The following is a 16,693-nucleotide window of genomic DNA, read 5'->3' on the forward strand; positions in this document are numbered from 1 at the left end:
CAAATATCCTCTATAACCTGAGGCATGCTGGAATCACCAGAATTTCACTGTGTTTTCATGTTTTGCTTTTACTTCCCGAGGCTCCACCGAATTCTGTATCAGTTGTAACTTGGTGTAAAAGCGTAAAACATCTGTGTTAGCACGCACACAGTCGCCTGTAAAACCAACAACTCGGAGTCCCTCTAGACTTTTGGCTCTTGACAATGCCACATAGGCCTGACCACACTCAAAAACTTTGGACAGGGAGATTTCCACGCAGTCAAGAGTCATGCCCTGTCAAAACCATAGTAGGAAAACAATGACAAGCTAGCAGTAGACTTAAAACTCTGGTTTCAAATAATTAAGAAAAGTTCTCAAATAAATAAATGCTGCAACATTAAAACCAAAACAAGATTTTAAAAATCTTGGGGAAAAAACCTGTGACAAAGACCACTCAAACCAGAATACATTTAACTATTTACACAGCTAAAATCACTGACCTGGCTTTTGTGTATGGAGATAGCCCAAGCTAATTTAAGTGGTATTTGTTTCCGAGTCACCATTAATCCTCCACCCATTCTGAATGTCCATCTTGCAAGTTTGATTGTTTCATGCAAACCGCAGGCAAATTTGACAATGGGTAAACCTTCAAAAATAAATGACAAAATCAAAACTGAAAAAAAAAAAAAAGGACCCAACAAAAAAACCCCTTTTGATCAAGATAACTTATTTGTCACAAAGAAACTAAATATATCGATAGAAAGAACGAACCTCATAAGTAACATGCTGAATATTGTTTTACTAATAGCAGTCACAATAGGGAGTGACTAAAGGTCACTTGTTAAACATAAACATGCGATAATAAAGATGCAAGTACAAATACATATGAATTATTATTTGAACTACATTAGGAAACAGTTTTACCTTCCACACCAGGCTCAAAACCAGTGACTATGCCACGTGCTCCATTTACAAGACCTCGCTGAACATCAAGGTTTTTACAAAGTAAAACCTTTAATAAAAAAAGAAAAAATAATTCAGCATCATAACAGTCCACATTTTATTTAAGTAGAGCATATAAAGACCCTGATGCAACAACAGACTGGTCTGAGTGAAAATACAGCGACATTGAAAATCTACATGCCAAACAAGAAATACCTTTCTCACACATGATGTCCCTAGGCTGATGTGTCCTTACCTGAGCTCCACATTTAAGCTCTATGGTGCTGCTCGCGGGACACAGTTTATCTAGGGACTGCTTATATACCATTTCAGAGTCAGTTGCAGCAAATGTTCGCGAGGCACCTGCATGAAAACCATTTCTATTCAGTTTGGAAACTTCAAAACTGAGGCACTCTGTTCATAAATAATTAACAAGTCAATAAATAGGACTTGTATACTTTGACTGTTTAAAAGAATTGAGAACAGCTTTCAAGGTACTCAATTTGCTTCATGATGTTTATTCAAATTTTGGTAGATTATACTTGATCACATTTGTGTAAAATATCAAGTGCAGTTAATTACAGTCATCTTATTATCTCGCAATCGTAATGATACCCTTGCCAAACCTGTCATTCCCTTTAATGTTCCACCCAATCTGTTGGTAGTACTTAAGTTTAAACTGTTATGGGTATGATATGTTTGATACCCAGAGTTTAGGCCTGAAGAGACCAAACTGGTCTTGACACTAATTTTTGGTTTTGCTTGAGTGTTGAAAAAAAAAAAAAAAAAAAAAAAAACCCCAAAAAACAAACAAGAGATCCGCATTGAACACAATGACTAAAGACAAATAATACACATTTGGTTACCATTCTTGTGAATAAACAAAAAAGGTTAGAATGAGCAAACGACTTGAGAAAAGCTCTAATAATTATAATGAAACGCTTATACAGTACTTTTCCAAAATAATTTGCTTGGAGTGCTTCACAACAAGAAAGCTACAAACAGAGCAGTTTTAAATAACTTGCACACTAACATCCACACACACATGTACTCATTTAACAGATACACCCACAGAGTAAAAACACATTATACCAGTCTGGACATGGAAGGGTGAAGTCATTGATTTTGAAAAGAGCATGTCTTAAGTCTGGACTTGAAGGTGTCAAAGAATCAGTGTGCCGAAGGAGATGGCGGAGAATTAGTGTTTTACGCCAAGCCAGCAACTAAGGCTATATCTCGGCAAGACAGCCAGCCATGTAAACAGATGCCACATGCACAGAAAGGACAGTGTGCCCAATATGAGAGCTGAATCCAGGAGCATGCAGAAGGGTAATTTGTTCCAAGTTAATGGGGCTTGATAAGAATAAGATCTCTATTTGGGTGGACAAAGGTCTAGTAAACAATAAGTGGAAGCATACTTTCCTTGTGAATACTAGATTACAAGATGCTTTTGTTACTTATGATGGGTTGTATGCTAAGGCCAAATTCTGGAGCAGAAGTAAGGACTACAAACTATTCTAATGGCTGGCTATGCTAGTTTACAAGATGATCATGCATTGCAAGTCAGCAGCGAAATAGCTTTTATTGCAAACTCAGTAAATTCATCACACACATAATGCTGCATGATGGGACTCATCTATATATAAATACCCTCTTCATGTCACCACACTCCCATTTCACTGAAATTGTTGGATAGGTGGCAACAAAATAACAAGTGTATACTAAATTTATGTGAAGGGGGTAGGGCTGGGAATGAGCGTTTTACACTGAGCCAGCAACTAAGGCTATATATTATGGCAAAGCAGCCAACACTGTAAACAGATGCCATATAAATTTTTGTGAAAATAAAGCCCTTAGCTACTCTACTAAAAATGGTGAACTCATAAAATTATTTTAATAATGTATATTATTATCTACATATACCAGGATTGATACAAGTATAAAAGATTAATTACAAATAATTGTGTAGGACAGAAAAAGAAACTCAAATGTATTTTAGTATTAAAATGCCCAAAACAGGCCAAAGGTTAAGCTATACAGTCAGATGACATACCTTCCAGGCCTTTAAGCTTATGTTGATTAATACTTTCAACATCTTCTTTGTGTGTACAAAGCTGTGTTGCCAGAAGGCCATTGCACTCCACTTTATTTCTTGAGGTCTTCATGAGTGTTTCAGTGACATATGATGGACATCTAAGACAAAAATTATTATTCTTTGTGATTAAACTTGCACACTTTTTAGAAATCCTTGCATATATCTTTCAGTAATAAAAGGCATCACATGGTTAAAAAATTCAGATGACAAGTTCACAAATACCACTAAGTCAAACATAATTTACAACACCATACTTTTTGGACAATAGGGAAAAATCGCTTTTGTTTAGGAGTGAAAAAAAAAAATCTCAAAATTATGAATGCTTTTTAAAAATGTAAACAAAATATTTGTCAGCCATGCAACTTACAAGCCAAGACGGACACTTTGAAGAACTTTTATAAAATGAGAATCTGACTGCCGATGAACTTCTTTCAACTCAAGTGTTGTCTGAATACATTTATGCCACGCAGAAGTCTGCAACAACCACAGTCATGACCAAAGTACTCAACTGATTAATCTTTTATATATCAATCCTGGCATCTGTTATGTTGTTGCAAAGATGATCTCTAAAATGCTCAAGGCTGGTGAAAGGTTATTTGCAGTCAGATGATACACCTTCCACATCTCTTTCATGGGGTCTCTAAAAGAATTAGTGTTCAGAACAATCTTTGCAAACAGCTTGGGATTGGTCTTTCTATAGTCTCACCTATGATAAAAGAATGAACAAGAAAATTTCTGTTACAATTTTATTAGTAGGGTTTCTAAGCAAAATTATTTATAATCATTTATAAGCAAAATAATATAAAAAACCCTTTTCAAATAGGAGTGGGTGGGTGGGGTTTAACACGATTGAAAAAAAACAAAACAAACTACTTAATAACATTATCTCTAAAAATGTTGGCTGAATATTCCTCACCTGAAAACAGAAGCGGGCTTTGTTGCTACCTTTGGCAACAGGAGGAAGCTGAAGAAAGTCGCCGGATACAATCAGCTGAATGCCCCCAAATGGCTGATCTGACTTGCGAACATTTCTGAATAAAGATGTAAACAGTGACAAATCAGACTGAAACCAATAAAGTTTATCAAGTGGATGATACATGCATGCCACAAGTTTGCTTGCATATACCCACACAATCTTACCTGGCAACAGCTTCCAGTTTTTCAAAGTAGTCACCATCTACCATAGATATTTCATCAATAATGAGATGATGACAGCGCCTCCAATGCTGTGCCACTTGCTGCCGTGATGCTAACTCTACACACTGGGTCAAGTCCCCTTTGCCTGAGCCGATCCCTATATAGTTAGAGAAGAAAAATGATTATCCGGTAAATAATGCTTCATTGGTATTTCATCAAAAGAGCCACTCCCATTATCTTTTTATTCTTTTCATATTTCATAAATGTATTGCTGTATCACGCCTGAGGTAAGGAAAAGATGTGTTTACAATATGGCATTTTAAAATGCCGCTGAAGACCCAAAGGTGCTGCTTTGACATTCTTTTTGAACCATTGCTGGGTTTAAAGGTATTTGAATAAGCTGAGTTTGATGCACAATATTATTTCACACAGTCCGAGTGCGCACTCTTGTTCTGGAGATACAAGCCTGCAAACATTAAAATTTACAAAAAAATCCTGCTCCCAAATGTGGGTAAATGATAACTCACCTTGGTTCTCAAGATACACATCCACAAATAATATTCACCATGCACAGAAGGCCAAGCTTGTGACATCATGACTATTCTGGGATGAGCCTAATTAACAAATGATTCCAGCTTTACCTCTTGTGATGGTATCCTTGACAGTGTAAACATATCTGACGACCTGTGCATGGTGATCTTTGAGGATTGTAGCTTAAGAAATGAGGGTGGTATTCAGTTTGAAAAATAATATTTTGTATTAAGAAAATTGTTTTGATGTCAAGGGAAACAAGGTCCTGACTTCTTTCCAAAACTCGTGTGAGAACAAAGGTTTGCATTTCATGAATGGAACAATTTTCATTTTGATTGTGGGAACTAGCATCTTATAACCAACAGAGCCCACAAATCTGAAAATTATGTTTCACTCAGGTTAGCATTAACATTAAAATATCCAACACATAGTATTTACCTGCAAAGGCATGAAGTGTGGTGCCACCAATGTGACAGGCTGCAACACCTGTGCTAGCTGTAATATAGGTGTGGTGTGGAGGCAAGGCTCCTGAAAAATTGTTTAAATGTGATTAAAAAGTTGTTAATTTATTCCTTCTTTACCTATGTGAAATAAACACATTCTAACATCTTTTACATGGAGACTGGTGTTTTATGCTGAGCCAGCAATTAAGGCTTTATCATGGTAAAGCAAGGTTTGCAAACAGGTGCCAACATTCAATTTACTATTGACAGGTGTTTGCAGTTGCACTACCAGACCATATCTCCAGCTGTGAAGTATATGTTTAAAATAACAGAAGTGAAGGCATGTACCCAGACACATGTACAACAAAAATACATTAGCACACACCAATGTTTCAATTGCAGTTCATTCTGGTGATGACGCAAACTATTTGCTACACCAGTCCTACAGTCCAAACGCTAAATGACTAGTAGCATCAAAAACAGATGCTGACCTGACCCACCACATAAGCACCTTTTATTGTAAGAGATGGCTTCGTTTCAGAGTAATGTCACCTTTGACCTGCCATTGCACGATAAACAGACTTTTTGCTTACATACCAATGATGCGTTTAAGCAGGAATGACTTCCCAGTCCCAGCACTTCCAGTGAAGAATATGTTACGGCCTCGTAACACTGCTTCTAGCACCGACATCTGCTCCTTATTCAATTTCACTGGCTGGACTATAATTTTGGAAGGACTGATGTTATTACAGACTTTCTGTTTCTTGCTGATAGTAGTTTTGTTTGCTGCAGATTCTGCTGGCAAGTTCTCTTGGCCTTCAGAAGGCACAAACTTTCTCTTTACTCCACCTGAGCTCAAAGTAGTGGAAAGTGTATTTGCCTCATTTCTACCTCTGTTGGCAGTTTGTGCAAGTTGCAGATCCTTGATTGTGAGTGGTGATATTTCAGTGAATGCCCGGGGTTCCTCTGATAACATACGTTGTCTCTGGGATACAAATCCTTTCTCACGAAGCACTTCTAGCTTTGTCTGGAAATTAAAATTTTGTAATGATTAAAAAGTGAGCAGACTGGTGAATATTGGTATACAAATAAAAAACATGCATAATTTATAACATTGTATTTTTAAGAATGAATAGTGGTTTAAACATAAGGAAACTGCAGTTAATTTTGCAATTACTATCATAAACCAAGTTTAATATACTGTCTCTTAATAATGGCATCTCTAAATATTTTGTATTGTCACAAAGGAAGAATAAGCAATTTCATGGATGGCCAAAGTGATGCAAGTAAGAAATTTGCTGTATTCAGACACTCCTTTGCTTTTGTCAATCTCTAGTATTATGACTATTACTTGAAACTCTAAACTCTTTAAATGTAGAGTCGACAATACTTAAAGACCTCCAAGTCACTTTCCAAAAGAATAGTTGATCAATTACCATATGCTAGATGCAGCAAACATATACTAACACTAACATGTTCCATTTAAATGTATCTGAAGGAAATGCAGGCAGTAAGAGATTTAAAAAAAGGTACTTGCAACCTTCTTCTGAAATTAAAGCAACTGATAAATAAGGCTAAAGCAAGTCAGAAAATCCTTATATACAAAAGGAAAAATAAAATGATCTCTGATGCATTAGCATGCACTTAAGGTAGAATTGGATAAAGTTCTTGACACCTGCAGGGTCTTCAGGAAGACTGCTAGCTTATCTGGGGGGCAATTAGAGATCAAAAGCTGTAGTCGTTGATCTGGCAGTCTGATTGTGGCTTTTCCATCTTTCATAAATTTTTTGTGCACAACCACTTCACGAATACACATGTGCATCACCTGTCATGAAAAGTAGTAACATTTTACACAATATTCTCCTGTTTTAGAAAGGGAAAATCTACAAATATAGCATTTTTATAAAATTTTAAAAAGTCATTGCACAATTGACATACATCTGCCCAAATTTATCAGGGAGTTGAGCAGCAGCAACATTTAATGAACTAATTTCCAAAATGATATGCACACATTTTATAGACATTATAGAATTGTTAAAAAACACAGTTTTCAGACATACTAATACTTTTCATCTGTTAATGTTATAAAAAGAAAACAAAATTAGTTCACCACTTCTTAACTAGTAATCCCAAGAAGCTGAAAAAGAAAATGATTACTGACCTTTTTAGGTAGATCTAAAAAGAGCTGCAGCTCTTTAAACTCATCACGCCCTAGTGTGAGAGTCACATTCTTGTGCTGTGTTTTCTTTATGATACTACCTGTTCCAGAGACCTCTTCCAATGACACAGAGCACACAATGCTGCCATTCTGCATGATGCTTGAAACCTTAAGAGAAACAGTGAGAGTGCAATAAGCAAACATGGATGAAGATATATTTGTATACATGTGTCAGGGCTTCTGCTTATGAAAAAATTGCATACAGTACGCATTAAAAGTTCTGAGGACTCCTTTAATTTTCGTCAATGGGGTCCCGTTCAAATTTGGGCAAAGAACAGGGACCCTTAAAAATCTGAAGAAGGGGTATCCCAGTGCAGTATCCCAGCCAAAGCCAGGCTCTCTGCGTATTACAAAAACACAACACAGATAAAATTCCTATGGCTCTCTTTGAAGTTAATGGGAATACAAAATCAGATCGGTATGAAGATACGCAAATTAACTCATTCTCTCGCTCTTGTTGTTAGTCTCAACACAATAATTTTCACATGCTATTGAAGTCTTAAATTTGAATGTCTGACACCAACACAGTCTTTTTAATGTTGTTGACTTTCAAAGAATCAATTATTTTAGTTCTTGAAAAGCAGAATGTCTCTAGCTTGATATAAAAAATATCGGCTTGTACTAGTGAAAATATATAAATACTTAATCACTTTCTGAATCGAAAGCTACAGCATCGATCTTTTTTCTTCTTCTTGCTCCTAATCACCCCCAGTGGAGAATAGGGCCGCAAAGCTACAGCATCAATAAAATTGTATTGTTTTAACTAACGTAGTACCATGAGCTTATTTTCACTTAAGTCTAAAACTGTTTCGGTTCCTCTGTCCATTAACACTGAGTATGGAAGGTCGGGAACAAGGGTAAGTACCATGCAAGTAACTTCTAAAAATGACGTTACTTTAGTTTATGCCTCTTAGTTTTCAGAATACGGCTACATGAACTTTAACATTAAATGTAACATTGTACAACTCACCTCTTTACCTGGTCTTGTTAACCGCCTAGAACAATTTTGTTATCTCACAGCGATGTCGTGGCAGTATCTGTTTTTAATCACCTATGATATTCATAGGACGGTATCTTGCAGTACACTCTTTTCACTGTTCCTTGTCTGTACACTCTTTTCACTGTTCCTTGTCTTATCGTTATCTTCAGAGGCAGAGTAAACAAAGATTTAAGATTTCACAAGCTATTCTGTTTTTCTCAATGTCTCTCTGAAACAATAAATATTTCTATTGCCTCTCGTCTACGAAGTGTCTAAAAGGAGAAGAGCAGAAACACTCGACAACCGTATCCGAAATCAATAGTAAATACGAAAAACATGAAATGTTTTAAAATGAAATCTAGACAAATACAATTATAGCAGTAAACTGACGTTCCGCAAAGTACATAATTCAGATGGACATCAAAGTCTCACAGCGTCCTAGACAATATCCATTTGAACTCATGTGTTCCCGTACAAGATAACCAATACAATTCTTTCTTTCTACAAGCCGAACGAATCAACCAATGGACAGTCAGGTTAATGGACACAGGAAGTAGAAGCATCAGCTGGTAAGGGAAGAGTACCCACGGGCTGTGAGTGTACCATTGAGATCTGACTAAATTTTTTTTAATTCCCCTACTTCTGACTTTATAAGTGCTGTCAGTGTAACAAACAGTGCCCAGAAATCCGGTTCCCTTAAAGATGCTTTTGAGCATTCAGCTTTAAATACCGTTAAATTTTGCGTTGGCAAAATTGTACTGTTAATAATAACAATAAAAACATATATGATGCTTTCAGTGTTAAACGACAAAGCTACACTCAACAAGGAAAAAAAAAAACCAAACTCACAGAACAATGACTCACCCGGTGATAACAATCACAAAAATTATGTAATATTCAGAATAGGATAAACCTCATAATCATATATTAATCACATTCGAGGTTTGCAAGTCAGTCTGCTAACAAACACACCCCCATTCAATTAATGCTTTTGTTTTAGTCGTGTTTCTTTTTTCTTTAGATCAAGGCTATATTATAAAAAGCATAACTTTTGTTTATTGTGTTATCCTCGTAAATAAAAATTTGTCTTTTGTCTCTGTCTCTAACGTCCCTGTCATTGTAATTTTGTGAAGAATCGCATCTTAAGCATTGGTGTGTGTGTTGGGGTATATTCATGCCCCCTCAGTATTTTTTAAGGGGGCGAGTGCCCACTCTCCCCCCTTCCTACGCTACTGCAATCCAGCAAAAAGTACACACAGAAAAATTTCGTGAATTTCATATGCTGGACTTAAATGATTGAACTTGCTGCCATTCTCATTTTGAACCATTCACCTGTTCCAAATTTCAAGAGTGTTAATGACCTTTCTTGTTCTAGAAATAACTCTTGCAGTAACTTCTTTTTCATTTAAGATGTGTTTACTGTGTGTGTGGTGTGTATTTTTCATGCACCTGTGTTTTTTTATTGAGAGAGAAAGAGAGTACCCTTCCCCTATCAGTTGTATTACTTATGCATGACCTGATAATGTGAAGCATGGAAAGCCTGGCCACTTTGCAGGGATTACATGCTAAACATTCTTCTTCTTATTATTTGTCTCTTGCTAGACAAGTGCGTGTGAGATCTGATTTTTGTAACTAATGATTATAATGTAATGAACATATTTAAAATTAATTTCTGTTTGTCACATAAGCTTTATTTAAATATTTATGCCTTCGGTGGAGGACAAAAAGGAAGTTATTGAATTATCCTTAGATAAACATTTGTTTAGAAATAATATTTTGTAAATAGTATTAAGACATTCTGATGACTTCTTTTGTTATAAAATATTGTCTATGCTGTTGTAAAATTCAGCAGGAGATATTTTGTATAACATTTGTGCAGCCATGACATCATTTGGCTGGAAGCGGAAGGCTGGGTCATCCATTGTAAAGGCTGCTTCAGTCACTTTTGAAAAAGAATCAAAAGATGAAGGGCTGGACAATGAAGTAACTCGAGGAGAAGTAGACTGGTTAACTTTAATGCCTAAACGTCGTTTAATATGTCTTGAAGATGCTAAAGCCAAAAGCCAACGACTTATGGAAGAAGGGGCTATACTTGCTCAAGCAGAAAGGTTTCATATTCCACTGTGTTTTTATTAGTCTTTATTTGTGTATTTGAAGATGAGGTGATTTTTCACATGCTTCTTAATTTCTTCTAAGTAAATAGCTGTTACACATACTTTATAATTATCCACCAAATGAAGTAAAAAAAAAAACCAGCTTATATTGCTTGATGCTGAACTGTTTTCAAACACATAGCTGAGAAGAAGAGCAGAAATAAAAGGAAAGAATTATTTGAAGATAGTGTGTTTAAATATAAGGAATAAGAAATAAAAAGCAGGAAGCACCAACTTTAAAGAGGTTGCTTGATTAAATGCCGCTCTTGTGGTCAGTAAATACCTTTTAAACAGTTTTAAGTTAGAGAAGGCTCAAAAGAAATATTTTGTATGATGTTAGAAATTGTATTAACTGTTATAAGTTGTAACATACTGCATCAAGGAGTTTGCCCAATTTTGCAGATACTGGGAGGCTATCAAGAAATGGGATGAAGGACTATTGCTGTCACCAGAAAACAGCAGAATGTTAGACATGAAAGCCCAGGTACTGAAAATGTGCTGCTTTGGGTTGTTTCCATTCTTTTTACACAGTGATAAGAAAATGCTAATTCAACACACAGAACATGATTGGCACTTATTTGCATTATGTGGGTTTCAGATATGGCTCATTATTAGAACCCCTTGTCTTGCATGGTTATTCCTTTTCAAAACTATGTGTTATTATTTTCATAACTCTGTATTCTTATTATTTTAACTGTATATTGTTCTTATTTTCAGGCTCTGATGGCTGTAGGGGAAGTATTTCCAGCAGTACAAGCCGCTGAATATGCTGTTAAATTAGATCCAACTTGGTGGGAGGCAAGACAAACATTAGGAAGAGCTCTGCTTAATATGGGAGAAGTAAACCTTGTGAGTACTTCGGAATGAGTAAAACTATAGGTTAAATAACATCTTAATAAGTACAGGCCAGTATTAAATCTTTCTTGTCAAAGCTTGTTGCAAAATTGTCACGGAAGAGCTGCAGAATCATCAGAAAAAAATTTAAATGATCTAAATATCAAAATGGGATAATGAGAAAAGTTATTGTGTATGATTGATTGTCATAAGCTTATTGTGTCCTAATCACACTTTTTCACTTTGCTGTTGTTGCTGACAGGCAGTGCGCACTTTTTGCAAGGCCGTCATGCTGAATCCATCTGATAGCGAACTTTGGCAGGCTGACTTGCTTTGGGCATGCTCCATCAGAGATCGCATGCAATTTTGTCAACATTCTTCAGCTACCAAGGCTACAGAAAAGGGTGTGCCAGGGAAAGAAGAATTTTCTTGCACAGTTAAACTTGTGCCATTAGATGAAGACTCTTCTGATGGTTCTGAAGTGCTGCCTGTGGTGCCTATGAGTGTTAGGACCGGTAGGAATATGAACAATGAGGAGATCACAGAGAATGGGCAGCTTACCTTGTTGAATGTACCCCCTAACTATGTGCACCTAAGAGGATAGTCTGCATTCATGAAAAGCTGGTGGATTGTGGTTCGTAAGTCATTTATTTGTTTGAAGTGTTTCTGTACTGAATTCTTATTAAATGGAATGAAGGTTGCATGCTGATTGTGGATTGTTGTGAAATAGGTACTTTATATGACTGTTTTCTTGCAGGCTGTGACGAGGATGAAAACAGGTTGGACATGATAGCTTTATTCTTTTGCGAAGATGTTGAAAGTAATTTGAGTGAGGTTACACTTCTTGTAAAATGCATTTTGAAAACTTTGTACAGGTATGGTAATAAATGATGACTAGATGAAACTTGATCATAGTTATATATAGGAGGAAGAATTATGAGTGGATTTTGACAAGAGATGTTGTCTGGAACTGCAGTATATTTGAAGAAGCGGATGGAAACGAGATTTCTGAGATTTGTAGGTTATGAAGATGGATTGTGCCTTCTCTATCAGAACCACATGGAATAAAGATGTGTGGTAGAAACTTATCCAGGTACTTTAGCTGTGGACCAGAGGTACCAGGCTGATCCCAAGTTAAAGGGTAAAGGTAAAAATGAGCCTGTAACCGTTTGCTTGATGGGGAGTTAGGCGTTAGGGATTGGATTTATCTCAGGCAAGGTTTTTGTAATACTATTTATTTATATTTCAATATAATTTATAATTTAAAAAGTCCGTCTTGTGTTTCAACGGACCGTCTGGCTGACGATCTTAACTACGGCTTATATTTAAGTCAGGGTTTATATCAAGAACATTCTGAAAAATCATTCCAAAGCATTTTTCGGGCTAGGTCTTTTTATCGAGGAAACACGGTATTATCTTTGCACAAAAAAAGAAGAAAGAAAAACAGCCCAAACCTCTACAAAATGTCACCTGAAGCCCGCACTCAGTGTTGACAGGTATTCATTGATGGCGGCAGACAAAGTCGCCTTGTGTCAACATCCTGAAGACAAAGCAGGTGTGACCAGAAACACGGTCGCCAGTTAGGGATTGGGGAAGGGAGATTGGTGGGAGGGTCTAATCGCAGCCACAGAAGAGAGCATTTGGATGGTTTTATGTCGTTACTTGCATCCTGGGTACAACAAAGTCCTAAAAAGAGATATTCTGCAGACAAGTGGCCTTGAGGCACTTTGAGAGATCGCATTTTGTCTGTTTGCAGCGACTAAAGTGTTGTGTACATAAACGTAACATGTAGACAGATCGACGTTAAGGGATGATGAACTTAAGGTATTCCATAATGTTATAAAGTCTCTGGATGTTGTGTATTTGATGAAACAAAAGGGGTTGGTATGGGAACTGGAGGAGCAAGCGAGGGGAACGCAGAAAACAGAAACATGATGTCGATTGATTTCCATTATTTAGTGGCTTCTTAGTCCTGGGTCAATGACCGCTCAGCGATGAATAACTGTCGGCACTATTCCCAGCGAGCCATGACGTGGGTAGGCTGTCCCCACTTCACTACACACTGCCTTCCCAGTATGATGTCAAATTATGAGGAAATGAATGTTAAAAAAAAATCTATGCCCTCGTCAATACATTTTATAATTCTCAGTTACAGCAGAAATAATACTGCATTACAAACAACAATAACGTAGAATATTGGGAATCATTTCCCTTTCTTTCAGAACTTTTCCCCTAATTTTTGTGCTGGGTCAGAGATGCCCCAGGCTCCATTTCTCTTGCGGCCTTTCTCTTCCTGAGCACTTCGCTACTCATGTTCACTGCTCATGCGCAGCAGACACCGGAAGTGAGGATCAATACGTCTTTAAGAACTAAGAGTTAACGGAATAAACCATCTCACACAGAAGCCCTGATATAAGTCACATACACAGTCTTTAAAAGTTTCTCAGTCCCCGCTAGATGAACGAGCCGGAGAAGTTTATTAATGCATTGTTTACTGGAAAATAATTATAGGGCTCTTCAGTCATGTTCATAAACTGTGCCAGAACTTGGACAGTACAACAAGCGCGCGCGCGCACACACGGAAGTTTCGCATTTCGAAATGAACCTTGAAAGCTCTTAAGATTTTATCCATTCTGAGATTGAACACGTTTAAAAACCAGACAAGAACGTTCAGCAGGAGCACCTTTATGTTTTTTATTGATTGCTGTAGTGCAGTGTTACCCAAGAAACAATTCCTTGCCAGTAGAAGGACACGTCATCGATAGCTGGACGTCACGAAGACCGATGTCGGGAAGGATGTGGGTAGGTGGGTAGATGGTTAACTCACTAAATAAATTTCGTGTTACCAAGAGTGAAATATTCACGGTGATTTGTGAAACAATATCCGAGGATTTTGCATAAAAAAAGCAAACACACAGTTATCTCCCATTAATGATGAGCGCGTGTTTTTCCTCTGCACGTGAAGCCCACGTTCTGAAGCTATCGATGGGCTCCCTGATACACAAAGACTAAGTTCAAATACCTGCAGAATAATATTACAGATGAACACATATGGACAAATGCATGGGCACACAAAGACGTCGAGTGCTCGCGCATTCGCCGGGCGGGGAGGGGGAAATCAAAGATTAGGAAAAAAAACCCAAACAAAAAAACAACGGTGGTGTTAGCGGACGTGAAATACTCCAGGAAATGAAATAATTATTTTCGATGAAAGGATTTTGTTGTTGTTGTTGTAAAAAGTAGTTTCTACTTAGACTGTAAATCGAAGCTCCATACAGACCACCCACGTAGAGCACACTGGTGTGAATTGCTTTATCAGCTCCAGCAGATTACCTAAGTGATTCTTTTCTTCGCTATCTACTCATCCTCCCTCTTCAAACGCTTAAAAGTTAACTCGAGCGTTCAGCGAAAATTGCTGGAGATGGAGCATAAAGTATCACAAAACATATTCCGGTGGTATTTTATAACCAAAAAGCATGAGAAATGTTATATTACTGGTGGGGTTTTTTTTTTTCTTACTCACACCTGGATTTGTCAAGAAAACAGAAAGTGACGACTGCTACAAATAGTACTTACACACAGCGAAACTCTCCAGTGTAGGAGAGTCATTTTCTCCTGCTTTCCTAAGGCCAGGTGAGAATGGCGATGTTTGAAGATTTAAATCTTTAAAATTGACCGTAACTACGTACGATGACGACGACGACGACGATGACGACGATGATGATGATGATGATGACAGCGATCAACAAAATGAGAACTTTAGGGGGGAGTGCAAAATGCACCAAAAAAGCGCGTTCGCAAAGTGACAAAACGAGTTCGAATTTTAAATGACTAACAACCTCTTTATTCCAGATGTTGTAGATGCTTTGTAAAAGGTGTAAAAGTGGGCTAACCCTCCTTCTCTCTCTCACACACACCATAGCTGTTTCTGACGCAGGCAGGAGCGTTCCATGCTATTCATCTGGATTTTGTCCTTGATTGACTAAGCGCCCTACTGTGCTGAAGAATCCATATTCGCCATGGAATTAAAATGGACAAAGTGTGGTGCTCTCACAATTTTCAAACTATAATTTGCTTCATTCAACCAACCTGCGGACTGAAACCGGGTGGAGGCTCAAATTTAGTCACATGACTTCACAAGGCCTGGTCCTAATTTTAACTGTTGCATCCGAGAAGATACTTATCAGCAGGTATGGCTCACTAACAAAACACGACTCCACGTTCCACTTCTGTCTGTTCGATGGGATCGTACACAATACCTCAGCTCAAGTACCTAGTTTCGATAATTTGTCTCCAATGCCATCTCAATGCCATACAAATCACGCGTGCGACTGCTAATGAGCAGTCAGGAACTAAACAAATACACAGGATAGAAAAACCCCTGAGAACCCGAAAGAAACCATCGACGGTCAGCCTTGTAGACACGTGTCACATTCTGAGATATGTTTGTCAGGGTCGAGATCCGAACCCGATCCCACACAAATCTCCATGTCAACAGTCGGTTAAAGCTCGTACAAGGTACTCTACTTTGGACCCGTTTTAAAGTACCATTATAGGATGCATCGCTGGTGATAATATAAGAAATTTATTTGGAGCCTGACTTCCGCTTTGAGTATGAGCAAATAATAACTTTAAAAATTAGTAAAAGTACAATATCGAGTGCGGTACTTTACCCGTGCTAATGAGCTTCTACCAGTGTGGGTTAAGAAGATGCTGCCTGATCCGACATTCTCGTATTGTAACCTCGATGACTGGCCTAACCGGAAGGCACGCTTTCGATTGAGAGGTAAGTGGTGTTCTGTGTACCCTGGACGTCAGCGCCAGGGTGAGTGTACTCGAGTTCGTGCACTTTATTTTGGTTCAACGCATGTAACCTGGCTTCGGATTACAACAGCTTGTGCTGTGCATGCCCCTTTGCTATGAAAAGACTTCGGGTGCTTAATCGCTTCTTCATTCGAAGTTCCTTGGTGCAAGCTGAGTCCAAAGAGGTTTCAATGTGCCCCTGCATGTCTTCAAGAAAACCATCTGGAAGGGTATCAGACGATCAAGTGGAATTTTTCGGAGAGATGAAATATGCTTGGCATAGTAAATAGTGCGAGGACCTTTTTGGTTTTAGCTCCTGCATTAAAATAATTCGTCTCAACTGTTGTAGGCTAAAAACTAACCCGTAATGTACTTGTTGTCACGTGACTAGTGTGTGGTCAGATATGACAAACGGAAATCTTGGTAGTTTTGGGTTTGGTGATTCTCTATACTTCTCTACTACCAAGAGGCATAAAATTCCATGTTCTGCCTGACTGCACAGAGAGGGAGGGAAGGAGGGGAAGGAAAGCATTTTTAACGGCATTCTGTGAAGAGGTTGTGGCGGTCACAGACTCCACT

At 37.8% G+C, this 16,693-nt stretch overlaps 2 protein-coding genes across 6 annotated transcripts; one reads left to right on the forward strand and one right to left on the reverse strand.

Moving 5' to 3' along the window:
• Positions 1–4: 4 nt before the first annotated feature.
• On the reverse strand, positions 5–8,795 carry LOC112573608 (ATP-dependent DNA helicase PIF1-like). Of its 3 annotated transcripts, none has more exons than XM_025254132.1 (14): positions 8,715–8,795; positions 8,316–8,488; positions 7,289–7,453; positions 6,803–6,952; positions 5,725–6,154; positions 5,123–5,212; positions 4,157–4,310; positions 3,933–4,047; positions 3,384–3,490; positions 2,975–3,114; positions 1,178–1,284; positions 904–991; positions 480–625; positions 5–273 (listed from the first exon to the last, which is right to left on the reverse strand). In XM_025254132.1, exons 3-14 carry the CDS (start codon positions 7,439–7,441, stop codon positions 34–36), a joined length of 1,920 nt encoding a protein of 639 aa, XP_025109917.1. In that variant the 5' UTR covers positions 7,442–7,453; positions 8,316–8,488; positions 8,715–8,795; the 3' UTR covers positions 5–33. The 3 variants fall into 3 exon arrangements, with proteins under 3 accessions (XP_025109917.1, XP_025109918.1, XP_025109916.1); XM_025254133.1 differs by having other exon boundaries at positions 8,757–8,771; XM_025254131.1 differs by lacking the exons at positions 8,316–8,488; positions 8,715–8,795 and having other exon boundaries at positions 7,289–7,985.
• A 71-nt stretch (positions 8,796–8,866) lies between these two features.
• Positions 8,867–12,215, forward strand: LOC112573611 (tetratricopeptide repeat protein 33-like). Of its 3 annotated transcripts, none has more exons than XM_025254138.1 (5): positions 8,867–8,917; positions 10,204–10,432; positions 10,880–10,961; positions 11,195–11,326; positions 11,574–12,215. In XM_025254138.1, exons 2-5 carry the CDS (start codon positions 10,206–10,208, stop codon positions 11,913–11,915), a joined length of 783 nt encoding a protein of 260 aa, XP_025109923.1. In that variant the 5' UTR covers positions 8,867–8,917; positions 10,204–10,205; the 3' UTR covers positions 11,916–12,215. The 3 variants fall into 3 exon arrangements, with proteins under 3 accessions (XP_025109923.1, XP_025109924.1, XP_025109925.1); XM_025254139.1 differs by having other exon boundaries at positions 8,894–8,916; positions 10,193–10,432; XM_025254140.1 differs by lacking the exon at positions 8,867–8,917 and adding an exon at positions 8,943–9,266.
• Positions 12,216–16,693: the final 4,478 nt, after the last annotated feature.

Source organism: Pomacea canaliculata, linkage group LG10 (assembly GCF_003073045.1).
Source record: "Pomacea canaliculata isolate SZHN2017 linkage group LG10, ASM307304v1, whole genome shotgun sequence".
Classification (NCBI taxonomy): Eukaryota; Metazoa; Mollusca; class Gastropoda; order Architaenioglossa; family Ampullariidae; genus Pomacea; species Pomacea canaliculata.